The 20,667-nt window shown below is 34.7% G+C and overlaps 1 protein-coding gene across 1 annotated transcript in view; it reads left to right on the top strand.

Moving 5' to 3' along the window:
* Nucleotides 1-5,781: 5,781 nt before the first annotated feature.
* LOC145684101 (androgen-induced gene 1 protein-like) overlaps nucleotides 5,782-20,667 on the top strand; it is a 39,302-nt gene continuing 24,416 nt past the window's right edge. The window contains exons 1-2 of the mRNA XM_081755991.1: nucleotides 5,782-6,080; nucleotides 19,578-19,715. Of these exons, the coding sequence (XP_081612117.1) occupies nucleotides 5,934-6,080; nucleotides 19,578-19,715 (285 nt within the window). The 5' untranslated portion in view covers nucleotides 5,782-5,933. The remainder of the gene's footprint in view (nucleotides 6,081-19,577; nucleotides 19,716-20,667) is intronic.

Genomic DNA, 20,667 nt, shown 5'->3' with positions numbered 1-20,667 from the left:
CGCTAATCGTCGTGGTGGTAGTCACTCGGTGCGGAAATGTCTTGTTTACCACCTACGTATAGTGCGTATACCAATCAGTGACCGGATGAGGCTGTGACGAGTTATACTCCAAAAGTGCACAGGCAGAATATGAAAAATGTATGCAGGTAACCTGACATCTACGGGGAGGGGACACGTGACCAGGAACACGGCAGTACTGTCACACAAACAGTGTTGCCATCCTAACACAAACTTATAATTTTTCAAATAAAACGTATACCATTTTATGACATTAAAACAATTGGCATAAAACGTGAAAGAATGTAAGCAAAAGGTGGGCTATCAATGTTACCAAATAAGAGAGATATGAGTCTATAAAGTCGAGGAATTATGGGGTCCGTAGAGAGAAACGAACAAATGTACACCAACAAGACTGCAGAAGAAACAAATGTATCATAGGGAGTAAACCACAGCATGCATATCATCCAGCGACTAACGGGTTTGATATGTCATATCGAGAGCACGGCTAGGGTGAGAAATGTATGTGCTTTGCCTTCAATCTATGGCTTTTCTGTTGCATGTATTGGTGTATTATGTTAATATATTTTTCGCCTGTATTTTACTGGTAACCTGAATGCAGTGTGTTTGAACTTTATCGCTGTCTCACATGCTAACGTTTCGTATACTCTCGACTGACACTTATCACAGTTCATTAATCTTTGTGAATTGATTTTGAGGTACTTTCTTGCCACAAATTTGTTACCTTCCGTGCCATAGCTTTTACGTATTCTTTTTAGGTGCTTTTTAGGCCGTCGTTTTTGTGGTTTGGAAGGCATGCAGAATGTTATGCAGTGTTGCAACACCAACACACTTTGTTTTATAACTCTCGGGAACGGTTCGCAATATAGATTCCACACAAACGCCATTGGAGTTGCGGCGCTATAGGGAGGCTTGCTATTCATATTTCCGCATTATGTCACATGGGACTTCCATCTACGGCTACTCTAACATGTGCACTTTTTGGATGAATCATGTATCAAGCCCGTTAGTCATTGGATGCTGTACATGCTGTAGTTTACTCCCTACTGTTCATTTGTTCCTTCTACAGTCTTGTTGTTGTTGTACATTTGTTCGTTTCTCTCTACGGACCCCATAATTTCTCGATTTTGCAGACTCGTATCCCTCTTATTTGCTAACACTGATAGCCCACCTTTTGCTTATATTCTTTCACATTTCATGCCAATTGTTTTAATGCCATAAAATGTTATACATTCTATTTGAAAAACTATAAGTTCGTGTTCGGATGGCAACATTGCCTGTGTAACACTGTTGCCGTGTTCTTGGTCACGTGTCCCCCTCAAGTATAGGTATTAGATTATATGCATAATTTTTCATTTTCTGCTTTTTTGTGGCGTTTTTGAGGTATAATTCGGTACAGCCTCATCCGGTCACTGCTTGGTATATGTATTATACATACCAGGTAAACAAGACATTTCCTCACCGAGTGACTATCACCAGGATGATTAGCGACCCACAATTAGTCAGGGTATCAATTTTCATAAATATCTAGCTGTCACAGTTCGTATACGTCCCTTGTTAGTATATCGTCTGCTAGTTTGCAAATATCAGCGCGTGTCGTTATGAATATGTGCTTGTGTAGTGATGTGAGTATCCTTACAATATATATATATATATATATATATATATATATATATATATATATATATATATATACAACAGGTTCACCTTAGAAATGTTGAAGACAACTCTGCTCCCCTGATCCTGTACAGCATTGTTTTTCAACTTCATAAATATTTTGAACATCGCTTAAGAAGAAAAAGAAGAGTATGGAAACGGTCTTACCTGTCCCCCCCCCCCTTAATGTTGAAGACAGATTTGAGCAACTGCTTATCTTAGGAAAAGAAATCAACATTTGCATCTTTCTTTAATACTGAATCTGTAAGATCATTAGTTAAGAATAAAAGCTCATATTTGTAATCATTCAGACATAATTCGTACATCAGCCATCTTTAGTGTTGTGAAGGCCTGGATAAAAGCCGGAAATTTTCGGTTAGAAAAATAAGTTTTTTATGGTTCTTTCCCCGAGCATGAAAAAAAAAAACGGAAAGTTTGAGAAAAATTGGAATTTTCGAATATTTGACTATATTGTGGTTTTAAAATGAAAATTATTTTATATTTATTAGTTTAGAGTTGAAAGATAATTGAGTGCTTATACTTCTTGTATTAGAATGAGGAAATTTTGTGGCAACAAACAAATGTGCACCATTACTTTAAAGTTACCACCGTGATAGAATGGACTTATGGCTACAAAAGATACTAAAACATAATCCTAGTTAGATTAATTAATATAGGCGCATTTAAATTATCTTAAGCAATCTTATGAAGTTGTCGCTTGATGGCAGGGAAGTGTTAAAATAACGGGGCCAGAATCATTTTAGTTAATATGTTAAATCAAACATATATTTTATAATGATATCTTCCTTGTGCTATATAGAATTTCTGGAAAGTTTGAACCATTAGAAAAAAAAATCATTTGTTCGGAAATATTGGCAGAAAACCGGAAAATATAATTTAAAAACTATTTCTTCGCCTGATCTAGAGATGCTTTATATATACCTCCCTCTACCTAAAATTACGGAACTCATCTCAGTGACCCCGAAAACTATGTATTCGACACTAATATTTGACATTTTCGATATCTCCCCCTCCCCCTTCCCTCAACTTGCACCTTCAAAGTGAAATGGTAAAAACTGTCCCGAACCTCATCTATGTTGAAAATTTTATCGAGGTCGGTGGGGTGTTTCAAGAGTTATTAAGTTACACACAAAGTCATTTTCATTTTGATACGTAACAGATAATTTGTCGCACTAGAAAATAGGTATTTGTTTACATACAGGATTTTGTACATTTTATATAAAAGTCTATATTAGAATATTAAATAATGTTTTAGTGCATAGGTACCGGTATTAGTGAAATTTGCCTACTGCTCTTTCTTTTAAGAAGCAATTTGGTTAAAATTCACAAACATCCACCAGCTCAAATACCATATTAGGAACTCAATTTCATTCAAGAGACCTATTTGTTGCAACAAAAACGCTTCATGATGGTAGGCTTGTATGTAACTGTAAAAATTCTCTAATTAATGCACATCCACGAATAAGCAAATAACGGAAATGAGTGCAGACTGTTAATTTTCAAGAATAATTGGAACAGTATTATCTTCGAGTGCTTGAAGAAAACCGAACCCGTTTTTGGAGGAAACCGAAACCGTTCTTTTGAAAGTTTTCGAAAACCGGTTTTGTTTTTTCTAAAAACAAAAAACCGAAAAAACGGTTTTTGTGCCCACCACTAATTCTAAGTGAAGAAAAATAGTAATACGATACTATGGTCGGACTTCCTAATTTCGCTAACCCAGTAAAGAAATTGAACGATTTACCGGTCTGAATTAGTACGTAATATCGTGCTGTAATACGAGTGTTAAGTGCGTGTTTGTGTTAAATAAACATGCTTTTAATATATGAAATCATGAGGTTGGATTCAAGCTGAACAAAAAAAAAAAAAAAAAAAAAAAAAAAGCTTCATAAAGAGTGAAAATAATAAATAGCAACTAAGTAGCAAATATAAACAAGTGCCTGTAGTGCAAAAAGGATTCTAGTTTGATTCTGCTGACGCTATTTTTTTTTTTTAATGAAATTATACACGACAAAACTACGTTTTCTCATTGAAAACAATACAAGTAATACATTTTGTATTTAAAAATGTAACTTATTAAAAATGTAAAAAATGTAAATATATATGTTAGCTTATTATAAAACAACAATCTTTCTAGCATATGTTCTCAGTTTCAACTTCAGTAGGAACAGCTGACAGAATGTGATGAGACTTGAAGAAATTATCTTTGTCGATTAAGGGACCTTTCTTGTTTCATGCAAATGAATTAAGCAAAATATCAAATTACTTATTCAGTAGCGCATTTACGATTTTCTTTCACGGGGTGGGTGCGCTTTGCTAAATTTATTCCTGAAAATGTGAAAATTCTACAAGATATTTCATTTACTTTAAAATAGTAAATAAAATTTCGGAGGGCTCCCTTAAACACGCCACTGCTTGTATTACATTGTCTTGATCAAAGACTTTGTTTCTATTTTACGTATAAGATTGATTGATTAAAGTTTTGTTTCCCTAGAGCAGGGTCAGTTAGAAGTCAGTTAGCTAAGGATAGAAGTCAGTGGAGAGCTTTTGTGAACGCGGCATTGAACCTCCGGGTTCCATAGGCCATAGAGTTAGTTAGTTAGTTAGTTAGTCCCTAGACCAGTGGTTCTTAACCTATGTGTCGCGACACACTGGTATGTCACACAGTTCCTTAAAGTGTGTCGCAAAATTTTAGAATTTTAAAATCATGAAGAATTTAATAATAATTAGTTAAAATCGAGACAGACTGTAAAAGTCAACATCTCCAGCGGCAACAATAATGCTCAGTGCTATATAGAGTCATTATAAAAACTAATTGGATTCACTATAATAATAATAATAATAGCTAATAATAATAATAATAATAATAATAATAATAATAATAATAATAATAATAATAATAATAATAATAATAATATCAAACAAGTGTCGCGATATCCTGAACGTTCATCAGTAAAGCGTGTCGTCAGCCGTAAAAGGTTGAGAACCACTGGTCCAGGTCATATAAGACGTGAACCTATACTTTACAATGAAATCCGAATCATCGTAAATGTTTTACATTCTTTTAACAGCATCGAGACTATATATGACACGTTTAAAGTGAAATCTGCATAAATGTTTCATGCACTTCGCCGGGATTGAATCCTGAGGTCGGATCCACCAGAGGTGCATCCGTGCATGTGTTAGCCATTAGATGTACAAAGAATGATAACATTTCTAATGGTTCATTTTCATAGGAGTTTTAAAATTACAACATATAAACACTGTTCACACGTCTATCATCAACTTAATAAAAGTGATACAGAGAATATGTAGAAGTGCACTGTGTTCCACAAAAGATAAACTTTTTTGAATCTTTTGTAGCTACTCACTGAAAAATTTCATAATTTGAAGTTGAAAAAATAGTTTAAAAATTTGATTTGCGAATTTTAGTTTGAAATTCTCATTTTAAACTTGTCGAGCTCACTGAAAATTTAAAAATTTCAAGAACCAAAAAAATGTTTAAAAGTTTTAGTTTGAAAATTTAAAGTTGACAAAAATAGTTTGAAAATTTGATTTGAGAATTTGGTTTTGATAAAGTTATGAGATAAAGCAGTCAATAAATAAATAAATAAATAAATAAAAATAAAATAAACTTTGCAGTATTTGAGCTACTATTTTCACAAGCCAAAGATTCACTCATTACACATTGCTGTATAACCTTTAAATGCACTAAATTTGTATATTATGTACGCACTTTTAATACACCAACACAGTTTACATTTTAACTTTTAAAAACAAGCAGCCCAGTTCTTTTAGAGGTTGATGTATCTTATCAGATTTTAATAATATATATATATATATATATATATATATATATATATATATATATATATATATATATATATATATATATATATATATATATATATATATATATATATATATATATATATATATATATGTATGTATGTATGTATGTATATATAATAATGTGGAAAGAGTCCAGTTCACTTGAGTCTACATTGATGAGGGATCTTTTTGAATATCATAGTAACCCTGAAAATAGTTCACCAGAAAACAGTACAATTACTTGGTTGAGGTTAGTAACACTGCATGAACACAGCGGTTTTGTTGAGAACTTCGACCTGTATGTGATTGTTGTGAGAAAGTGGTAGTGTGACTTGCATGTATGTGTGTTGTGTTTGAAGCTGCGCGAGACGTTGCATTTTCATAACACTAAGTGTTAATATTATGTAAAAATGGCAGTCATCGAAGTTTTACATGTTCTAGCATGTGTGCATTATGCTTTTGCAATTTGGTACGATGTGCAGTATTTACATATACCACGTGAACTTGTTGCAACTCCGTTTGCTGGTAGACTGAAATTTCTTACATTCTGGGATGAGGTGTGTGTAAATATTCTCCTAACAAATACATGTCATTAATGTAAATGCTTTCCTTAAAAATACTTGAATGATGATACGGAATGTGACCTTGTACTTGAGTCAGAAAAATAACTTCTCAATATATTTAAGGTTAAGTAGACTACATGGTACCGGTAATTGATTGGCGAAATCTGTATTTTTGTTTGAATGTTTTCAGTCCAAAGCCAGGCTTTTAAAACTTTTCCTAAAGCTAGGAGAATAGCAGAATGTCCTAGTATACGTAAGACCGTCTGAGTTCCAGAAGAAGCTGGACGCTCATACTTTTAGGGATTATTCATTGAGTATCTACGAACTTAGAAAGGGGGTAACAAACCCACTTTCATTTACTTATCCACTGATACGAAAATAAAAAACAACGTACCTATTTGCCCTTGTACTTTATATGCTATAGCGCATTACATTATATGCAACAAGGATTTTGGCCTGCATCATGATATAAATTTAAAAATATTTAACATTTTTCGAATCGAAATCAACAAAATTTATTCTAGAAAGTAAAAATAGAATGTTAAGCACATATAATGAAGACAACGCAGTGATTTAATTTGGTAACGTATAAATATATAATATGAAGTATCCTCGCGCACGGAAGACAGGGTGTTCTCATGTATACTATTACCACCCATTAACCCAAATGACAAAAAGCGTAAGCTAAGGTTCCGTTGAAACGGAAAAATAAAAGGTGGATAATTTTCGACGTTATATTCCTATAAAGTACAGGTTACTTCGGTGTAGATTTATTGTACGGATCAATACATAAGTTCATCCATAGCCTATATTATTGGCATATATTCCGAAGTTGGGCGTCCGCTTTCGCCACGATTTTTCGCCGTTATCTCCTTTCCACACTTTCTCCAATTTGTTATTAGGTTCATTAATCCGTGCTCTTCACAAACTTTTAAAAGATTTTGCTCGTCATCAACGTATTGCTTCACAAATGTTAAAATTGTTAGTTCATTGCCCTTGTACTCCCATGCGCAAAAAATATTGCGCGTATACTGTAACTCACGATTTTTCGCAATTATTTCATTTTCCATATGTTTATGGGTAAAATTTAGTTATTAGTAAGTGGAGATAATAGAAAGCAATCCATCTAAGGAGATATTTCCAAAAAATATAATAAAATAATAAAAATATAAGCAAAAAACAAAATTATGTTCGGTTTTGTGTATACTGGCAATAATGTTTTCGAGGGAATTTTTGGAGTAGCACAGCACGATTGCAGAGGGAATAACAAGATTAGTAGGAGAAGACCTGAACCAAGGAATGGAAATTGGAGTAAAATATTGCATTTATTGGCTTAAATCTAGGGTGTAAATTGTCTGCCAAATATAAATTAGCTTCTGTAAGCAAGATGTTATGCGAAAATATACAAACAAAGAGAAAAACTGTTGTCTTAAGTTTGGAAGTGACATGCTCTATAGCCATGAGCATTTATTTCTTAAGAAAAAGATAGGAAACAAAAGAAAATCTGTGTGGTCAAGTGGGTAGTGTGACGGACTAGTAATTCTTATACTGTTTTGACACCAGATCGAATCCCATCCGGTCCTGTTCAATTTTTTTTTCTTTACAAAACATTGTAGAAAGTGTATAATTTTTATGTTGATAAAACTGAAACAATACAATTAGGAAATAACTTTTTGTTTCCTCTGATGACGTATTTATTTAGAATTAGTGTACTATTAGTAATACCGATTGCTTTCAGTTTATGGTGTTGTATAGCTTCCCTTATCATCCTCTTTTCTTGAAAAAAAAATATATCTCCAATAAAGTATGAAAAATATATATAGTCAGAAACAGACATCTTAGTATCAAACGTGATTTATCGTGATGAAATGAATAAGTTTCCCGTTATTAAAAAAGAAAACTATAGAAAATCATTGAATTTGGTCTTAAGGTTTTTATTGTGCTATATATATTCTTTATAAGACTATACTTTATAAGGGAAGATGAGCGATCATACCCTCAAATTTAGCTAGTGAGTGAAAGATGTTTTCGGCACAAATATTTTACAGGTTTAGGTGCATGAAACACCAATACGCCATGGTCTTGACCTTCGTTTATTTCACATTATTATCCGACATATCATAGCAGGTAAAAAGCAGCACCAATCGGCAAGAAGAACTGCAAGTTGTGGTCTTAGTCTGTTTTTGATGCTCCGGACTCGATCGCCTAGCACGCTCGTCTATACCTTGACTCATACGTCTATCATTCAGTGCAGGCACATATCCAACTTTTCTTTTCGGAGGGGACCCGACACGAATCCTCGTAAGCACGTAATTCTAATGTTTCAAAAATATCAATATAATAATAATAATAATAATAATAATAATAATAATAATAATAATAATAATGCAACAGTTCTGTATTTCTCTTAAACGTTTCTTACTTGTCATTTATGAACCGGTCAAACTTAATTCTAACTCACACGAAATCGAAAAATATTTTCTAGAGACATGTAAGGAAAACTGTCTGCTACGTATATCACATAACAAAAATAGCAAATGGCAATGAGTGTATCGTTCTAATAAAGTAATGTTATAAACAGACCGGAAACGAAATTGTAATCCCATTTAAAAGTGTTCTTTAATTCCACCTGGTATCAATGGCATTACGGTATATTCTTACAAGTAACACTTCCCAAGTGTAACACTCCGATTTTGATAAAATTTGACAGTCAGATACTACACATAAAATAAACGAATACATGTTTTTTTATTTTCTGCGGAAAAACTGTTTTACGGGGGCAAAAGCACTCACCCAAAATTTTGAAAGTTGACGCCCGAAAGACAAAAACAAGTGGACCAAAGTGTACGAAATTGTGCACAGATATGGCAGACGTAAAATGAAGGAATACGTGTTTAGTATTTTCCTGGAAAAAACGGTTAGGTGGGACGCAGACCCCTCCAAACCTTTGATCATGAAATATCAAAAGTGCTAGTAACAATATGTCTGATGTGTGTAAAGGACGAAGAATTCCGATGACACTTTGTCTATGGACAATACGCAAAAACTAAACGAATGCCTGTTTTAGGGGACAAAATCCCCTATCCAAAATGATGAAAGTAGACGCCCGAAAGGCAAGAAGAAGTGAACCGAAATGAATGAAATTGTGCACAGATATTGTAGACGAAAAATGAGGGAATATGGGTTCCGTATTTTCCTGAAAAAAAAAAAAAACGTTTCGGTGGGACACAGACCCCTCCAAAACAGTATGTCAGAAGTGCTTAAAGGACATGAAGAATTGGAACGACACATTGTGTAGGGACAATACGCAAAAAAAAAAGGTTTATTTTCTGCGAAAAATTGGTTTTAGGGGGCAGAATTCCCCCCCCCCCAATTTTGAAATCGTGCACAGATATTCTAGACGTAAATCGAGGTAATTGCGTTTCGTATTTTCCTGGAAAAAAGCGATTGAGTGGGGCTCGGACCTTCTAAGCTGTTGATTAGGAAATATCAAAAGTGCAAATAAGTATGTATACGTCAGAAGTTCCTAAAGAGTATGGAGAATTGCAACAAAACTTCGTATAGGGACAATTTGCAAAACAATAAATGAAATGCATTTTAATTTGTATGAAAAAACAGTGTTGGGGCCTAGAGCCCCTCCAAAAAAAAGTTAATATTACCGTAAAAGTGCAGGAAGGAGTGGACCGAAGAAAATGAAATTGTGTGTAGATATTGTATAGACTGTATGTAAAATAAGGACTTTCGTGTTTTAAAGATGTCCCTATCAATTTTGGCACATCAACAGCAAACAGGAAATTAATCGGCACGAGTTTTTGTTTATGCGGAAAAACATTGTAAGGGTTAAAGTTGCCTCGTGAAATACTACAAAATACGCTATACTGTTTGTGCTTGTTGTTGATCTGCCAAATTTGAAGAAATCTGATGGAGACACTTGTGAAACACGAGGGCTTTATTTTTCATATCCAATATCTACAGACAATTTCATTCGCTTCGGTCCAATCCTTCCGACATTCAACGCCTCGGTCCACTCAAAAGGCTTTTTTCTCTTTTCAGGAAAATACGAAGCACGTATTTCCTCATCTTACCTCTACAACATTTGTGAACAATTTCATTCAGTTCGGTACATTTTTTCTTGCCTTTCTTGCGTCAAATTTCAAAATTCATGGGGGGGACCTTTTGTCCTCTAAAACCGTTTTTTGGCAGGAAATAAAAAAGCCGAATTTGTTTATTTTTTGCTTATTGTCCTAACACAAAGTTTTGTTCCAATTCTTCATGTAAATTTAGGCACTTCTGACATACTGTTATTAGCACTTTTGATATTTCATGATCAAAGGTTTGGAGGGATCTGTGCCCCACCTAACCGTTTTTTCCAGGAAAATACAAAACACGTATTCTCTAATTTTATGTTCGCAATATCTGTTCACAATTTCGTTCACTTTGGTCCACTTGTTTTTGCCTTTCGAGCGTCAACTTTCAAATTTTGGGTGAGGGCTTTTGCCCCCTAAAACCGTTTTTCAGCAAAAAAAAAAAAAATAAATAAATAAATAAAAAATAAAAAAGCACTTATTTGTTTATTTTATGTATAGTATCTACCTGCCAAATTTTATCAAAATCGGAGTGTTACACTTGGGAAGTGTTACTTGTTAGAATTATAACAACAACGCATTGTCCACAGTTTGGACACTGACTCAAAGTAATCTGACATAAAAAAAAAAAAAAAACTCAAAAGGGAAAAAGTAGGTTTATTAAAAAAGTGCTTGAGGTTTGGTAAGGGACAGCTTCCAGGACCTCACGCTGGATATCACTGAGTCAATGCATTATATTTGTTTCTTGCAAAGATGATAATTAGATGCGTAATGTGTAAAATTATATCATAGTTTGACTTTTTATAGGTCTTTCCTTAACACATCCACATTATCCGGCGTTCTGCCTGCCTGTTTTATGTCGGATAAGCGAAACCTGTATTTTCAGATAGCATATACACAGGAGCTAGAGGTCTGCACGGGCCGGAATTTTTAGAACGGACTCGGCCCGTCCCCTTTAATTTATAATCTATAGGCATTAGCGGATTAAGGGCAGAGCCAATGGAGCCCAGGGCCCCCAGCTCAGGGGGCTCTTTAAAATCCCTCTGTTTAATACTTACGCTCGCGGTATCGCTAGATTTAAGTCTTTGCATCAGCAGCATTTACCTGTTAATAATGAATGCAATTATTTAATTGTTAATAATGAATTTAACTAAACTAATTATTGTAAACTTGGAGCACATTCAAATATTACAGCATAGTTCTCGGTAGTTCCATAAGTAATTTCAGAGACCACGGTGTTTCAGTGGTAGAGCGTTCACCTTTGGTGCATGGAGTCCTTGGTTCGATCTATGCTCGCGCCAAGTGAACCTTGTGCTGGACAAACACTGTGTGCGTGGGTTATCTCGAGGTTCTCCCGTTTTATCCCACTTTTTTCATTCCACCATTTCATTCATTTCTTATCATCACTGTCTCTTTTAGCCTATCCGGCATAATCGTGGGACGTAAAACTTAAAAATTTCATTTCAAATCATTTCAATCAAAAAACGGTTGCAGGAAGTACCGGTATGTAATTTCGAATAAAACAAACTACTATATACAATTCTGAGTATATTATTCTTTTATGAAATTCTCGCGAACCTTATTTCTAAATTGAAGGGTAAGAAGACTAAATTCATTCTCTTATTATTATAGATCCATTTCAATTGAAGCAGTTGGAATAGTTGAAAAAAAAAAAAACATACCCTATATTCCAGTGTGCCACAATCGGTATAACGCGCCACACTGGTGTGTCCAGCAAAGTGAACAGTGTGACGCAAACTTTTTCCTATTATTTGCAAGAATATTTGTCGAGTTCCTGTTATTTATTATTATTATTATTATTATTATTATTATTATTATTATTATTATTATTAACGATTTTTTCATGGATCAGCTGTCTGTATACGGTTAAGCAACCACAAGTATCACATTGAAGGAATGAGTGTAATTATTTACTTTAATAGTAATACAAAAGTCTATTTGCTTGTATATTCTACCGGTAATAACTGCATCCGTCTAGAAAGCTAGGACTAACAACAAAGGGGTACCAAGTTGTGACCACACACCGCCCAAAATCGTGGGTGCCACAAGTTCTCTTCTACGCCTTAGAACAATAAGGGCTGTAGCGTTCAGGGAGAGAGAGAAACAACTTAATTCCATTGCAGTTATATGCTTATTAAATGTTAACTTATATTTATAAATTGTGTAAGTGATCGTATCGTTTTCTGTTTATTATTATTATTATTATTATTATTAATAATAATAATAATAATAATAATAATTCTTATTATTATACATTTCTTAATACGTTGATTGCCATGTGTATGGAATTCCATACACACGGCTGTACTGTACAGTAGAGCGTGATTATTTTCCATACGCAAACAATGTAGATATTCCAAGTTTGTTGTGTTCGTTCTATAGGTGTGTATGTAATTAGATACATATGGCGTAGAAATCAAAATTTAATGTCCATGCCACGTATATGCAAAACCATACACAAAGACATTTATGAACAAAGACATTGAGTTTGAGTTTAACGTCTCGTTCAGCAACGAAGCTATATGAGACGTCGGCCTACTGATTAACGTGGACTCCGAACCACGTGAGCTCTCGCCAGGAATCGAAGCCGGGTCTTCCACGCCAAAGGCGCGTACGCTAGCCACTAAAGAGCTTATGACTGAGACATTTATGAGCTAAAACAAAGGCGAAAACAAAGATGTGTGATGTGATTTTGAGTTTATCGTCCCTTTCAGCAGCGAGGCTATATGAGACGTGGACCTACTGATTAACGTGAAATCCGAACCACATGAGCTCCCGCCGGACGAAAACAAAGACCTTTGTAATTGACAATTGTTTGGACATTCCAGTCGAACCTACCTAATATTAACAACGTTTCTACGATAATTTCGTAACTTGTATTATTTCTTTTGTTGATTAGCTTGGTTAGGCTTATTTAAACACTTGCTTCTTTGCACCGACGTGTCACATCTCTTGGATGAAGATACACTAGCTCTCACTGGAAATCTAATCCAGAACCAATGCACTTGAACCATTTGACCACAACAAGGCACATTTAAAAAGAAGTTTCGATTTTGTTCGGAAAATTGCGATTAGGTGTAACATTTAAAAATATATTTAAGAAAGGGTACGGAGTAAACGCACTGTACTTTCTCGCTCGAATTTTTTACACTGACTTATGTTAGGCTGCAACTGTTATTGAAACATTTATTTGGGAAATTGCGAATAAAATAATGTTTTGGAAAACTTTGCTAGAAGAAACTTCAGGCCCAAAAGTAAAGTACCCATTGGTCATATTTCCGTTAGAAATAACTTGATCCATATATTAGAATTATAAAGGATATAATTGTATGTGAACTATAAGCAAAAGCGTCTGAGTAATTTCTGAGAAAATTATGCAAAAAGTCATTCCCCAAGAATAAATTATCCCTTGTGGATCTTTTCAGTACAAACGAGCTATGCTATACTGTTAGTGTTTTCATAAAACATTTATTTATGAAATACAAACACAATCGCCTGAGTCGTTCTTGAGAAAATCGCAGGGTAAAACTTACTGTCAAAAGTAATATACCATTTCTAGATTTTCCGGATGAGGGAATTATACCATATAGCTAGGTTATTTATGTAACACGTATTTATAAAATATGAACAACAAACATCTCCTGAGTTGTTTTTAGGAAGGTCATCGGGAAAAGCTTACCCCCAAAGGTAAACTCTTCTATCTGTACTTTTGACAGTATATCGAGTAATTTTTAAGCAAATCGTCGGGAAAAATTTCACTGTCAAAGTAAACTATCTCTTTTGGATTTTTCTTTTCGGAACAAGCGAGTTATACCATATTGTAAGATTATTACAGAAAATATTTTTACTGAAATTAGAACAAATTTGTCTCAGTTATTACTGAGACAATTGTCCAAAAAAAATCAACCCTTGAGAAAACCACTTCTTCTGTATGTTATCGGAATAAACTATTTATGCTCTATGTTAGTTTATTAATGAAATATTTCTTTACGAAATATGAACAAAATTGCCTGAGGCGTTAATGGGAAAACCATCGGGGGAAAGCTCACCCTAAGATTAAGCTACTCCTTCGAACGAGTTGTCATATTGTTAGGTAATTAATGATACGTTTATTTATGAAATGTGGTTGAGAAAATTGTGCAAAAAGAACGCATACCATACAGTAAATTACACCATATATATTTTTTCAGAAAAATTATTCATATGTGGTGGAGATTTGTTAATAAAATATATATTTATCAAAAGTAAATAAAATCGTCACAGCTTTTTTTTATTTGAGAAAATTGAATTATTTTAAATTTTAATCCTTCAGTAAATTACCCTTGCTTTTAGGTGTCGAAGGACATAAAATTCGAAAGATATTATGTTATTAAAACGTTATGTCTAGAATTCGGTGCAGATACGTTGAACAGTATGGCCTCTATTTGAGTGCGTGTAAAAGCGTGACGAACCGAGAGACAAATAGATGGACAGACATCGAAAAATCATTTTTTTCGATATGTAGGAGCCATGTAACTTGAATTTATTGAAATCTAGTATTCGGTTTTTATAACTATCACCACACTTTCTTCTTTCGTCGCTCGAATGTGAAAACGAATAGGCCTACACCGACACGTACTGTGATAATTTGTAATCTCAAAAATTTAATTTGTTATGTTTAATGTGTGGTTACTCTAGAAAAAAAAGCTTATGCATGTTACATCATTTTATTATCAGTTTTTCATGCTACTGTATAATTCGGTACGATTATAGTTAATATTCATGGCATCTTTTGGAAGCATTCGCGTTCCTCACAAAGAGAGCTGTAAAATTTACTTTTGTTTAAAGAAAGCACTCTTGATTTTTTTTTTCACACAGACTTGCATTTGTTGCACTTGTGGATATGAAACAAAAGGAGAGAGAGAGAGAGTCAATACTTTAAAAAGAAACACACACACAGAAACACTAGAACAGTTTTTTTTCTTCATGACAACGAGCTATCGCTGTGACTGTGTTCCTCACGCTGTGTGTAAGCTGCAGGTTGCTCTTGTTTTGTTTTTTTCTGTTCCTGACTCACAGACACTCGCAGTGAGTTGAAGCTGTGTAAAAACGGAGAGGGAACGGTTAAGCATACCATACCATAAACTAAAAACAATCGCTATTAGTAATAAATAGTAAGCTAATTCTGAAAAAATACGTCATCAGAAAAACAAAAAGTTATTTCATTATTATATTATTTCGTTTCTTATTAACATAAAAATTATACACTTTCTACAATGTTTTGTAAAGAAAAAAAATTGAACAGGACCGGATGGGATTCGATCTGGTGTCAAAACAGTACAAGAATTACTGGTCCATCACTCTACCCACTTGACCACACAGATTTTCTTTTGTTGCCTATCTTTTTCTTAAGAAGTAAATGCTCATGGCTATAGAGCACGTCACTTCCAAACTTAAGACAACAGTTTTTCTCTTTGTTTATATATTTTCGCATAACATCTTGCTTACAGAAGCTAATTTATATTTGGCAGACAATTTACACCCTAGATTTAAGCCAATAAATGCAATATTTTACTCCAATTTCCATTCCTTGGTTCAGGTCTTCTCCTACTAATCTTGTTATTCCCTCTGCAATCGTGCTGTGCTACTCCAAAAATTCCCTCGAAAACATTATTGCCAGTATACACAAAACCGAACATAATTTTGTTTTTTGCTTATATTTTTATTATTTTATTATATTTTTTGGAAATATCTCCTTAGATGGATTGCTTTCTATTATCTCCACGTACTAATAACTGAATTTTACCAATAAACATATGGAAAATGGAATAATTGCGAAAAATTGTGAGTTACAGTATACGCGCAATATTTTTTGCGCATGGGAGTACATTCGCCATGTTGATAACATATATTCTCGTTTCTTTCCCACAGTGCAACTGTTTGGTTACCTTGCGCCAAGTAGTTCCCTCCGCTCGCCGTATAGTCCCATGTTTATAACCGCCAGTAATTTGACTCCGTATCTTAAGCAATTATTTTTGAAGTGTGGACTTAGTTCTTTTGTGCACCAAATTGTGTTAGATGGTCACTAAAAAGCACGAATGCTATCTAACAGAGTCAGGGCAGGGAAGCTCGAGCGGATGCGTCCTTAGGGATTAGGCGTGTCAGTGATGGTGGGTTTACACATAAACGAGGATAGCGCAAAACTGTATGACATAAAAACATCTTACCTTACGTGTTGTATTATGTATTGCTACGTTACTAAGGACGTTATAGGTAATATCCCGATATGTTTTTATTGCTTGCACATTTGTGTTCCAAAATGACGTAACACATTACTAACGTGATTTTACAGATACGTGGATCCCTAAATTCTCGGACACTTCTACAGTTGCGCGTCATGAGTCAGCACACTGACTTCAGATACCACTTCACTTTGTATACTGAGATTAATGACTTCCTTATGGGCGAGTCCGGCTTAACAGGTTAGACTTTCAGTATCGTATTTCTACGTAAATACACATCTCACAGGTAAGAACACAGCATACTTCGATTATTTATATACTGGTCTATTAAATTATTACAAGTTTTACAAATATGTGAATCCGTACAGTAAATCTGCACCGTTACTTTTTGCTGAGACTTACCCATGCTTCATTTTCGTTTATTCTTCATTATTATTTCGAAGTGTTTATATTTATGTTTTATTTCTTTTCATTAAATACGCATGCATTCATATTTTATATTATTGCGCTAAAGTAATATTTAGTAATATCTTTAAATTCTTGATGTTGTCAACTCTGTATTCTTTAAAAATGTCAACCACACTTCACAGGAAGTGTAAACTTACCTTCTTATCTTATCGCTGTGGTAAAGAATACAGCTTTGAAACTTCAGGACAAAATTCATAAATAATGTCAGCCTTGTTTGTTCTGTGTTTAAAGAGATACTCTGCCAAATATTCACTAAAGTAATATAAGAAAAAATGGCACCGGAGGAAATAACTCTTAGCTTTGGACACTAGATGAAAAAGTGTTAACAGGTAGATCAGATTCACAGAGTATGACAATTGTCAGTGATCTCGGAGTCTAAGATTCTCAGATGATATTTCCTTCATTAACTTGCAGAATCAAGAGCTTGGTATGTAGATGGCAAATTTTCGTTAGCCTAGCGCCGATTCTTGCAATCGTATGCCATTTTTGTGTTCTGTTATGAGAACTAGTAGTGACTGCGGTGAGAAAGAGCAAACATCAGGAAAGTTATTTCGTTTTTTGTAAGTATAAAGACAACCTTGGCTTTTCTCCTAGTGTGGAAGAAGTGGTGTTGGATTTTCTACACTACACGTAGCTGCAATGCAGGTAGTAATGACTGCTTTGGGGGCGGACGTACCCTGCAAAAGAGTGTCTAGCACCAATGTCAAAGTACATAGTGTATGATCCATTCTTTCTCTCGGATCGAGCAACTTTATCACACAGATAACGATTTAAAAGAAGAAACTGCTTCCAGATTGATTCTCTAGCATTTCTGCCCATTGAAAATGTGAAAAATAGGATGCAATATATACTTGAAATTGTTCCGAAGAAGGCGTTGAATTGGTGACCTATTCTGATTTTATTTTTGTTAATGGGACATACCGGATTGGGAAATAATAGAAGAAACGTAGGATTGCGTAGAGTTGAGCTGCTCTTGCCCGCATCAGTGTGAAACGTTCATGATGCAACTGTTTTGAAAGATACGAGAACTAATAGTAGTTATATGCAAAGGTGGATTCAGAGGTTTCCGCTCGTAGTCGGGATTAAACATCCGTCAATTTAGAGGTTCGTAAGAAGAATTCAGGAAGAGAACGCAATGGGTGCAGGTAGAATCCAGCAATATGCTTTAGGGTTCAAACAGACCTAGGAAAAGGATGTTGAGATGGTGTGCGAATATGCAGAATCGTTTGGATATAATGTATGTGTTAACTATATCGAACGTTACAAAGGAATATTTTGAGAAAATAAATCAAAACTTTGTGCGAGCCGAGATATTTTTATTCTCTAAATTTGTGTTGTTATGACACTGAATACCTGTCAGCCACAAAGAGGTTCCTTTATCTTAGAAATCAAAGTCAGTCAAAAGAGCTTAAATTCGGGGAGTAGGGTAAATTTTACAGCACTTCCCACCCCCATCGATCGAACAAATCACATATCATGAGCTATATGTACCCGAACGGCAAAATGATGGGTAGGTTCTGCAAATGTGCCGCGGCTGCTTTCTCAAGGCTTGTCACAAGTTGTGTTCCAGAAGGAACAAAAATGCTGCTCATTAACGGTCTGATGTGAGGGAACGAACACCATTCTTTGATTGACATTCAGTTGTGTCTCGTACGATTTGACCCATGTTTCATCTAGCGTAAAACAAAACTAGCCATCTTGATCATAATGTTACAAATGATAACGAACAGCGTCGTGTTGTAGCCATTTCTGCTGCATTTCCTCAACTCATCTGAAACCCATAGTGATGGAATTTCCCTCATGCACAAGCGTTCCTTCAGAATGTGCAGAACGTTCGTATGCGCTAATCCTGTCCCTTGGACCAGCTCACGAATATTATGGCGTCGATCAGTGTTCAGTAACGCGGTAACAGCATTCACATCTTCTTCACCGACCCAGACCGTTGCTCTTGTCTTCCACATTTTGCCGTCTATCCTTGAAGAGTCGTACCCACCTTGCCACTGTTCTGTAAGGCAATGCAGATTCCTCGCAACTTCTTGAAGACCTTGATGATACCCTCGTGCTGTACGGCCCTTGGCACATTCGATTTTTATCCAACTTCATTGTTCTTGAATTAAAAACATTGTGACAACAATAACTTTGCCTTCCACCGCCCACTACACGAGGCTCTCTTCTTTTCGTGTACTGTCCTTGCGCGTGACTTCGAAAGGCCAAGAGTCCATTTGCGCTAAGGTAAGGTAGATACGTAACTGATATGTGGTACGAGAGACATCATTTGATTGGTACGAGAGACATCATTTGATTCCGTTGCGTAGCGTCTCTAAAGCAGTGTTGTCACTTCTAAAGTTCCAACTCTCGCATATATATATATGGTCCTTAATGATATATTGCAAATTTTTATGAAAAGTGACCACAACACTACCTTTTGAATTGTTTGTCACCACGAAATTACATGCAAGATTACACACAAAAATCGAAATAAAGTTGGAAGACAAAAGATATATATATTCAGATCAATTTGCACAATACCCATTAGCAGAATAATAATAATAATAATAATGAAGTATTTTTCCTCAGCCCTGTTTAGTATGATCTTCCAAAATGATGCAATGGAACTTCAGTTCATTAGTATTACTATATAACTCACAATTAACGTTTGGAAGTACTAAGCTAACTATAAAAACTGCCTTTTTCAGATTCTACAGTTGATTTTCTTCAGTGTCTGTCTCCTGAATGATATCTTTGGTACTAATAAGAGGCGACCGACGGGCGATGTGCGCATAAGGAAAATTAGGGATTACTTTTTTGCTGCCGTGGCCTTCCCTGTAGCTATGGTGAGTACTAAAACAGTTTTCCTCAAAGTGTGTTCTGCGGAACCCAAAGGTTCTGCAAAGAGTTCCTAGGAGTTCGGTATGAACCGACCTGGAGGAAGCAAATAAAAAATTCGCAAGTCTGTATCTCATCTAAAAGTTGGTTTGAATTTTGAGTCCTTCTGAATTTGCTTTTGGGAACTTTAACCGGAATAATTAAAAAAATTTATATGAATTTTTGAAAAAATCGAAAATGACAAAAGGTCCTTTCCCACACTTCTTTCGAACCGTAACAAAGAAGGTTTCGGAATTCGAAAAATCTAAAAATTTTCTGGGAGGGATTTCCCCCCTTTTTCAAGTGGAAATTTTAACTTTTCGGACTTCTTTCGATGAACAAACCAATATCAAGGAAGCGAATATAAAAACGGAAGTCTTTGTCTCACCTAGAAGTGGGTTAGAATTTACATGAATCACTTGGTATTTTCGTCAAAAGATTGGCATTACTATTACAAATTATCGAATAAGTTAATACTATTTTCGTGGGTTCCGCCATTTTATTTTGGACGTGAAAGGGTTCTATAAATATAAAAGTTTGAGATACACTGATCTAAAGAATCTTCTTTAAATCTCACATATCAAGTCAATATTAATTTGTATCGAGATGTAAAACAAATTTTGGCACTTTTTTATGTAAGAAGAAGGAATCCAAGATTACAAAGTATTTACATGTTTTAAGACCTTTTTTATGTACAGTATCCATTTGTCCGCATGTGTAAAGCCTACAAATGTGGATTAAATTTTAAACTTTTTATTAACCGATGTAAAAGTAAGGTTCTAAATTCGACTTGTATATATGTATATAACAGCTTATTGAACGAAGAAGGGATTTCAAAATTTTGTGTGTTCCTGTTATGATGATCAATTCGACTTTAATTGTCCATCCATATTTCTGGCATAATGTACGAATGCCTTTCCT

This window comes from Thermobia domestica, chromosome 4 (assembly GCF_964235325.1).
Source record: "Thermobia domestica chromosome 4, izTheDome1.hap1.1, whole genome shotgun sequence".
Taxonomy (NCBI): domain Eukaryota; kingdom Metazoa; phylum Arthropoda; class Insecta; order Zygentoma; family Lepismatidae; genus Thermobia; species Thermobia domestica.
Note: the sequence above shows the minus strand (reverse complement) of the source record. Positions and strands in the feature narration are given on the sequence as shown.